The 9,881-nt window shown below is 41.1% G+C and overlaps 1 protein-coding gene and 1 long non-coding RNA gene across 2 annotated transcripts; both read left to right on the forward strand.

Annotated features, from left to right (window-relative positions):
* Positions 1–3,588: 3,588 nt before the first annotated feature.
* On the forward strand, positions 3,589–5,108 carry LOC123508691. Its single transcript, XM_045262559.1, has 2 exons — positions 3,589–3,687; positions 4,396–5,108. The coding sequence occupies exons 1-2, from the start codon at positions 3,676–3,678 to the stop codon at positions 4,801–4,803; spliced, it is 420 nt and encodes a 139-aa protein (XP_045118494.1). The 5' UTR covers positions 3,589–3,675; the 3' UTR covers positions 4,804–5,108.
* A 1,158-nt stretch (positions 5,109–6,266) lies between these two features.
* On the forward strand, positions 6,267–8,917 carry LOC123508692. Its single transcript, XR_006675981.1, has 3 exons — positions 6,267–6,404; positions 8,554–8,639; positions 8,776–8,917. It is a non-coding gene; the product is annotated as an uncharacterized LOC123508692 (long non-coding RNA).
* The last annotated feature ends 964 nt before the right edge of the window (positions 8,918–9,881 follow it).

Genomic DNA, 9,881 nt, shown 5'->3' on the forward strand with positions numbered 1-9,881 from the left:
AACCCTTCCAAACATAGATAAAATCGTCTAATCATGCCCAAAACTCAAGGTAAAAAATGCGTCCCAGTACTAAAGGAGTTGAAAACCAAGAGCCTTTTGAGTTTCGTGGAAGTTCAGCGGAGTGTTTCTCAAAATGGTCAGGCTGTGAGTGACGAGGGTGGGAAGTGAAGGGAAAGAGTCTGAAGGTAATTGGTGGGTGATTTGGTGGAGATTTAGTGGGATTTCGTGACTCTCCTGTTAGTTTTGTTTGCCTTATGGGAGAGGAACAGTGGACGGAAAGATTAGAGTGTACATAGTGTTTATAGAAAGAGTAGTGTTGATATGTATAGCTTAAGGTTCAATTAGTTTATCTCTCTCTCTCTCTCTCTCTCTCTCTCTCTCTCTCTCTCTCTCTCTCTCTCTCTCTCTCTCTCTCTCTCTCTCTCTGAATGTATACTTTATTTTTACAATCACATTTATCTAAGTTTTTTTTTTTTTTTTTTTTTTGCCAAATATTATGATACACATTTCATTTACACTTTACATTATGGTGGATTTAAACTTCATTCCTCTATTTTCCATCGTTTTCTTACTAATATTCTCTCTCTTTTCTTCCCGTAATAGCATCCCTCTATCAATTCTCTTTTAAACTGCATTAATCTCTTCAGTACCACGACGCGTTCTCATATTCATCCTGGTTACTATTTGGCGATTTTATACACCTTCAGAAACATAAGTTGAGGTTAGAATAGTAAAAGACTCTGGCCATTAATCTTTTGATCTCCATAGACATAAAGTCGTTTAATCGTACCCAAAAATCAAGGTAAAAATGCGTCTCAGTACTGAAGGGGTTAATAACAATCGCTTCTCTTCCTGTTCCGTGTCGTGTGGGGAAGATCCAGTTCATGGCGTTACAGATAAGACCCAGTGCTCTTTGGCGTCACGGGAGGGATCGTGTCAAAATAGAAATACATCCCAGTACTGAAGGGTGTTACGACCAATGCGAACATAGTATACAATGAAATAATAAATGGATGAATAATACATATATAGGATAGGTCGTCCTGGGAGCATTACAATAATACACAACAAAAACATTGCTTGCAAAACACAATTACATCTTAACCTAAAACACATTACATTATATTAGTGCCTGACGGTAGTAACAAGGGGTTAAGAGTATGGTCACTATGGCGGTATTCATAAACATTCCTCTTTCTCATACCACTATTTTGGAAAGCTGTAGGGATGTTTGGAAGACCTTTTCGTGGTGCTTCTCGTGTTGATGTTTTAGAAATCTAATCAGTTTGTCTCTCGAACCATAAAAACCACTTTAAAAACACACTGCCACGTCCATTAGAGGCAGGGCCGTTTCTAGCTATAGGCGGACAAGGCGATTGCCTAGGATCCCCAAGCCACCAGGGGGCCTAATTTCCTAATTCACCCAGGGGCTCCGACGAAAAATTGAAATCTAGGGGCCCCCCAAACAGCATCTTGCCCAGGGCCCCCACAAAGCTAGAAACGGGCCTGATTAGAGGCTGAGAATGGAGCGGTGATGGAGGTAGAAGTGTTTCAGAATATGGCTGTTAGTGTCGTGAGGTGTCAGTTGTAGTGTTGTTTCTGAGCCTGTCCTACCCTAGATCATGTTAAGAATAGTGAACCCTTCACCTGTATAGTTTCCCGGTGCCCCCTTCGCTGCTCTTCCACTCAGCTGACATGACGTGAAAATATGTTAACCAAAACTAACCTAACACTAACTTTAACCTAACCTAACCTTGATTAACCCTTTCAGTACCATGACGCGTTTTCATATTCATTCTAGTTACTATTAGGTGAATTTTTTTACATCTTCAAAAACTCAGGTAGGGGGATTTGAATAATGAAGACTGTGGCCATTAATCTTCTGACCTCCTTAGACCTTTCCTAATGTCAAAAAAATGGTCTTATCGCACACAAATCTCAAGATAAAAACGTGTCCCAGTGACGCGTTTTCATATTCATTCTAGTTACTATTCGGTGATTTTTTTTACATCTTCAAAAACTCATGTGGGGGATTAAAATAATGAAGACTGCGGCCATTATTCTTCTGACCTCCTTAGACCTTTCCTAATGTCAATGAAATGGTCTTATCGTACACAAATCTCAAAGTAAAAATGTGTCCTAGTACTGAAGAGGTTAAATTTAGGGGTTAGGTTAGGTTAGGTTAAAGTTACGATTAGGTTAGTTTTGGTTATCACATTTCCAGTCACACGTCATTTCAGGTTGAAAGAGCTGCGAAGGGGAAGCCGAGAAACTAGGACAGCTGGAGGGTTCGCTATTCCTGACATGATCCGAAGGGAGGACAGGCTCAGAGACAACACTACACTTGACATCATCTCACGACACTAATGGCCATAGTCTTAACCCCTTCAGTACTGGGACGCATTTTTATCACGAGTTTTGGGTATGATTAGACGAATTATTGACATTAGGAAGGGTTCATGGAGGTCAGAAGATTAATAGCCATTCCTCACATGAGTTTCTGAAGTTGTATATGGCCAAATAGTAAGCAGAATGAAAATGGAAACGTGTCATGGTACTAAAGGGGTTAAACTTTTCGCCGCGTTTTCCTGACTTGTTTTTATTTATTCTACTGGAAATTATTTGTGTTTTTCAAGAGAGTTTGTAAGATTTTAGGGATTTAACGTTTCGCGGCATTTTTCTGCCTTTTTTTTTTCTCTAATATAAGTTATTTGGCGTTTTCAAGGGAGTTTGTATGATTTTAGTACCAACATGCACTCATGGTCATATTCTTAAATGTTACGCGGGGTTTTCCTAACCTATTTTTATTTGCGCTAGTAGAATTCATTTTGTGGTTTTCAAGGGAGTTTATTTGATTTTAGTACATACACTTATGGGCATATTCTTATTTTCCTAACTTGCTCAGATTTGTTTTAGTTTAGTAGAAGTTATTGGGGGTATTTCAAGGGGCTTATGTGATTTTAGTACAAACAGTTATGACCATATTCTTAAACAGTTCGGTGCTCTATTCTACTTTATACTACTATAGATGTTATTAGTTTTTAGTGGAAGTTATTTCAAGGAGTTTCTGTGATTCTAGTACATACAGTTATATGGACATCTTCTTAAACAGTTCGGTGCTTTGCGCTGCTTGTTTTCATTGGTTCTGCGAGATGTTATTAGGATTTTTCAAGGAATCATATTCTTAAAACGTTTTGCCGCTTATTTTTTACGTGTTTTCACTTATTCGATTGGATACTGTTACTGGATTTCTAAGGAGTTCATATGATTCCAGTTACACGTAATTCAAGGACTCTGGACAATGGAAATCATCTAAGTAGTCTTTGAGAATTGAGTGTTAAAAGAACGAAATAAAAAAACAATAAAACAATGAAAAAAGAGACAAAACGCATCGATATCGTATCTTGAAACAACACTACCGTACATACAAACCTCATGCATCAATGAAGACCACGCCAAGGTTTTCTGTGTGTGACCTTTAGTGCGTGTCTCCTGGGTCACGAGGGCACACACCAGGTAAAGATGCATCCTTTTTTTTCCCTCCTACTTGCGTGGTGTAAGGAGAAAGGGGTTAAGGCTTGAGGGGAGTGTAGGGGTGGACAGGGAAGCCGATGGGTATATAAAAGAAGGGAGAGGGCGTCCCAGTATCAGTCCTTGCCCTCTCCTGCTGTAGTAATGAAGGTCCTGGTGAGTGCCTCCTGCCTTCCCAGTGCTTATGTTTACTTACAGATTGCTTATACAGTGTAGTGGCATGGGTGGTCAAACGAAATAAAGTCCTAACGTTTGTATTTTGAAAAGCTTGACTCTCTGTTTTCAAAGCCGACGGATTGGTTACTGTGGTTATCATAAGTCTCTCTCTCTCTCTCTCTCTCTCTCTCTCTCTCTCTCTCTCTGATGGAGCATATTTGTTACTAATCTATCGCTAAAATCATGAAAAAAAAGTCCTGCAAGCTTCAGCTACAGCTTCACTACAGCCTGCCAACATTGAAATGACACTGGAATGTTTGCTGTTGTGATCTCAATTTTTTTCAGTCATTTTCCACCTTTGACAGTCATTTTTGGAGTTATAGAGCTTTGTATCTCTTATCTTGCGATTTGAAAGTAATTATTGAACTATTTTTAAAGATTGTGCTATCTTCCTCATCCGGTGTGTAAATCTGGCGATCAAACAGTGTCTGTATGTTCATGTTAGTTCTTCAAAGTTTTGGCGGGCGTTGAGCGCGGGCTGTCACTCAAAAATGCCAGTCTCTGGATGGAGGGAGGGGGAAGGACTTCTCTATTATTTTTCCTTTATTTTTACGTTCATCTTAGCAAAATATTGTCCCTCCTAACCCATAAAATCTTGTTTCGGTGCATTTGCCTTAGTTAATGATAACAATACTCTTTTTTTTCCAGGTTGCAGTGGTGTTGCTCAGCGTGGTGGCGACGGCGGTCATGGCCACCCCAGACGATGACTATTTCTTCTACCGCCGCCCCGCCCGTCCCGTGGTGCATGTGTTGAAGCCCGCTAGGCCCACCAGATACGTGGTGCGGCAGTTTTCGGTGCCCTTCAGCCCAAGCTTCAGTCCCTACCACTTCTTTGACGATGATCACTTTGACCGTAAGAAGCGCAGCGCCGAACCAGAGCCTGTGGCCGAAGCCTCCAACTCTCGCAAGAAGAGAGATGCGGACTTCGATGACGATTTTCCCTGGTATTCTGTAGGCCACGTGGCACCCAGGATCTACAGTAGGCCCAGAGTGTACTATCGCCCCGCCCCATTCGTGCCCTTCGGTTTTGGCCGCGGCTTCTTCGATGATAAATAATCAGCGAATGCAGGACGAAGAGTAACCTATAGAAACATCAGAATTGGCATCCATTTCCTCTTTATACTTCAGTCTCATCCTGTTTCCTATCTGGCACATGATTAGTTATCTTGCTGATTCGAAAGTTTTCTTGTGATGTAATTTTGACTTGGATGTGTAAGTTCCTTGTAAAATACTGTGTTGATTTGACTCGGTTACATTATTCATCTGGTCCCTTGATCTACTGTATATGTATGCTGTCTGTTAACAAACTCCCCAGACCCACTATCTGTATTTCCTATTTTCTTATTAAAGGTTTAAAGGACTTTTACTGGTATGGAGCATTTTGGAGCAATCTGTGTGATAAGTGACGCACATCCTGACTGGAAGCACAGACCTCTCTCATTTGATGGTGAAAAGAGAGTGGAGAAGGGAGATGGTGCATGACATTCCTATACTCTATTCACGAACGCTAGACACAACAACTCCCTTACGGCGGAACTTGATAGGAAGAAGAAAGCCTGTGTGTGTGTGTGTGTATTCTACTCACTTGGAAAATCTGTAAGGGAGAGAAAGAGACAAATAAGACAAAAAATAAACAAACAATTTTAACTATTAAAGAACCACGTCAATGTCAAACCACGTAACTAGACACGTACGCTCGTTCACAACATCCCACTATCACTAACCTATCAGAGTGAAGGGGCGAAGGAATCAACCAATCAGGAAGCAAGAATGGAATGAGAGGGAGGCAGTGGGGACAGAAGGAAGCAGAAGGACCCTGATGGAGTAGTCACCTTCAGGAGATTGAGGGAGGAAGATGTTCGGTGAATGACTTAATTCTTAACGCCTGTGTACTTTGTGGCGTATTAAGGAAAGAAAGAAGACGTAGACGAGGTAAGAGAGGAAGAAAGGAGGATATGAAGAAAGGAAGAGAAGGATGTGGATACTAATAGGGTTGTTTATGTTGTTAATTAGCTATTTTTCTCCATTTTTTTTTTTTTTTTTTTTTTATTTATTGTTTCTCGTGTGTTTGCATTATATGAATTGTTTAGTTTTGAGGGATTAGGAAGAAGTAAGAAGAGAAGGAGCAGGAATAGATGAAAATGAGGGAAAGAGATTAAAAAGAACGAGAAGGAGAGGAGGCGAAACAAACTAGTGACAAAACCAAAGCATCGACACAGAGATTCAAACTTACGAAACACCTTAATTAACCCGCTTGGTACGATGACGTGTTTTCCTATTCTGTGTGGTGACTATTTGGCGATTTTCTACAGTTTCATCAACTGATGTGGGAGATTAAGATAGTGAAAACTGTGACCATTAATTGTTTGACCCTTCATAGACCCTTGCTAATGACAATAAAATCGCATACAAAACATAGTTACTTGTAATTCAACACTTTTTTTTATGCACCAGCGACCATTAGACTCACAGGGGAAAGAAACAATCCTAAAAGTAAATGGTCAGTTTATCTCCGGGTTCTATTAACGTCAGTGCTGGCTGAGCAGTGGCTGGGAAGCGAGGCGTTTTGAGAATATCGGTATTATCGCGTCATTTACTTGGATTTAGCACCAGGACGGGACACAAGAAGGAGGAGAGGGCAAGGGAGAGTATACCAAGTGAGTTTAGACATAAGTTGAGCGTTACTGATTGAAATGTAAAAATAAGGTAAACTCTGAACAGTATGGTAAGTTTACCAAGCACGGGTGATGTTACTACTATTTCAAGGTTATTCCTGCTGTTGTTACTGTTACTACTGCCACGTTATATTATTATAGCTAGGTTAAATAATCATTGCTGTTACCAGAGAGAGAGAGAGAGAGAGGGGAGGGGGGTACCAGTGACGTCGAGACAAGATGACAAAGGAGGTATTTTATGGGTAACCAAATTAAATATCGATATAATTCGTTTATTAGTTTCTCAGTGTGTTCATTAGCGTATTTGATCAATTACTAACCTACCTAACGGGATGACTAACTTTAGTACTAATTCAAACACGTATTTTGTTACCGAGAAGAGAAAAAAAGAGAACAAGTGAGAGGAAGAGTGACAGAGATGGGTGTGAGAGAAAACGAAGACATTTCATGGATAACTTCCTGAAAACTGGAAGTAGCTAACATGTTTTTCATATAACTTTCTCACTGTGATGTGCAACACCTTACAACACTAAAGACTGCGAGTGGTAGCGGCAGGCGGCAGTAGGTGGGCGGTGAGCTGGTGACGAGTGGTAGTGGCGGGCGGCGGGTGGTGAGCTGGTGAGGAGTGATAGCGGTGGGCGGTGATCTGGTGACGAGTGGTTTGGGAGTGTGAGTGGTTATCTGGGTGTGTGCGGGGGGAGTAGTTTGGATGTATATTGGGTGTTTCTATATCGTGAGTGTTTGCGTGTTTTAGGTTCATTTTGAGGTGTCATTTATCCTCATTTCCCCATCCGCTCCATCTCTATTTCCTACGTACAGTATATGCAAAAGAAAATGTATATATTCCTCTACTTATCAATTCACCCTAGTATATTGTCAAAAATACACACACAAGCATAAAGGCGATGGGAAAAAAAAGATGGAAGAAATATCATAGTCTGCCTTTCAGATTGGCCTATCTCGTCGTCTTTTCTTCCCCACGGGAGATGCAAACACTCACTATAAATAAATAATAATAACCATAGCTGGACACGATAACGAAAAGAATGATGTCTCATTACCCAATAAATCGACATATGAAATTTGTACAAGTATAGTATCTCATTGATAATAGATGTAGTAACAGATAATTATCATAGATATTGTCAAGCCACACCGCAAGACACCGCCAAGCTCCACCGAAGTGACAGATTGTGTGTCTGACCTTCGTTACTAGAGTATAGTTGAAGTTGTGAGGGTATTTTTAAGATTCTACTGAGTCAGTGACAGATAAACAATATTTCTGCATTATAAATAAGGGAAACATTTGAGAGTCATCTCTGTGGCCTTGGAAAACAATCGCGGTGAGAAAGCAGAGCGTTTTCAATGGTTCTTTTTAGGTTGTACTGACAAATTAACAACATTTCTGCATTATTAACAGGAGATACACTCTTGGGAATCCGGTTAGTCCTCTCTGTGGTCTTGGAAAACAGTCTTGGTGTGAGAGCAAAGCGTTTGTAAGGGTGTTCTTAAGGTTCTAGTGACAAATTAACAACATTGCTGCATTACTCGTATTAACAAGAGAAACACTCTTGGGAACCCGGTTAGTCATCTGTGTGGCCTTGGAAAGCAGTCGTGGTGAGAGAGCACAGCGTTTCAGAGAGAGAGAGAGAGAGAGAGAGAGAGAGAGAGAGAGAGAGAGAGAGAGAGAGTGAGAGTACTGTTACGTTGAGCAGCCCGCCTTCACACACACACACACACACACACACACACACACACACACACTTTAACCCTCATGATAATGATAATAACACTGTTGCTCCTACTACTACTACTACTACTACTACTACTACTACTACTACTACTACTACTACACTTTCTCACACACATCAATTCCACATTTCTTACTCCTATCATTAAACTATATGCATTTAAGGCGGACAGCAGCAGGAAACACTGAGAATTGAAGGAAATGTTGACAAGTTGACACAGGGAGGGACGGGGGTTGGTGGGGCAGGGTCTGGATCCGGGTCATAGTGCTCGCCGGGTGGTCTAATCAAGAATATACATAACCATCGCCTTATTTAGCACAATAATGACTATTTATCTACTTTGGTGGCTAATTCTGTCTTTGCTTCACTCTCTGGGTCAGGAAACACAGGGGGAGTGCAGTCGAACATTGGTGGACTAACCTCGGTGGAAGGCAGGGTGGAGGTTCTTCCATGGCCCAATATTTACGTACGTACGTAATTCATTTTAAAAATCGCCACAAGAAAAAAGGCTCCTAGACTGGTATATACTACACATTTAAAAGCAACAAATAACTTAACTAATAACCAAAATATAATATTCTTACCGGGTGGTTTATTTGCAGAACGCGGTTCAACGAAAGGTGTATCATTGAAATCAACGGCTCCAACACACATCAAAATGTCGAGATGGAAAGCATAGCCTAACTACATTATATTACAGTTTCTGAATATGACAAATTTTCGCTTTCCATCCAAATAAAGAAAACACAGATTCCTTGTCATATAAAGATTTTTGTTTTCTATTTTATTACCGTTGAGAATTTTGAATTTGAAAATACGAATAGTTAGACTAAACTTTATGGAATTCAATTACTTGAATCATGTTTTGCATATCTTTTAAGTGTTATATCAAGCCCCAAAACAATCCTAGGCGTGCTAATTAAAAAAAGTTATATTTAATGCAGTGACTTTAATGTTATTTTTTTCGATAAACCAAAACACAGCTAGACTCGATTCTATTGTGGCTTTAAACCTGCTATACTTTGTTAATAACAAATCAGATATCAGAACAATGCCAACTCTATTAATAACAAAGAAATATTTTAACTCTTATGCCGAGATGGTTTTTTTGGTACGTTTGGCTAGTGACCCCACCTTTCCCGCTCTCACTCCCACACTCCACCTCTCCCCTCCACTTCCCCCTCCTCCACCTCCTCCCATACTCAGAGTCCAGAAAACACTTAGAAACACATGCACAACTAGAGAAAAATCACTAAATACGTTTAAAGAATAGTTTCCGTAATAGCGGGAGGCGGCGGGGTCGAGCGGGGCGGGGCGGAACTGGGCTGGGCGGGGCAGGAGACTTGGGTGGCGTTTAGTGGAGAGGGAGACTGGTGAAGGTACGTGCTAGGGCTGGTGGTGGTGGTGATGGTGGGGTGATGATAGGCGTGGTGATAGGGTGGTGTGGTGGTGGTGTGATGTGTGATGGTAGTGGTGGTGTGATATGGTGTATGTGACGTGACGGTGTTGGCAGTGGTGATGGTGTTGTGTGTGATGATGGTGGTGTAGTGTGGTGTGGTGTGGTTTTGTGATGAGGCGGTGGTGGTAGTGTGGTGTAGTGGTGGTGATGTGGTATGGTGTGTGTTGTGATGGTGGTAGCGGTGTGGTGTGGTGTGGTGACTGCTACCGGCTTAATTGACGTGTGTGTGTGTGTGTGTGTGTGTGATGG

The sequence above is a fragment of the Portunus trituberculatus genome, chromosome 25, assembly GCF_017591435.1.
Source record: "Portunus trituberculatus isolate SZX2019 chromosome 25, ASM1759143v1, whole genome shotgun sequence".
NCBI classification, from domain to species: Eukaryota; Metazoa; Arthropoda; class Malacostraca; order Decapoda; family Portunidae; genus Portunus; species Portunus trituberculatus.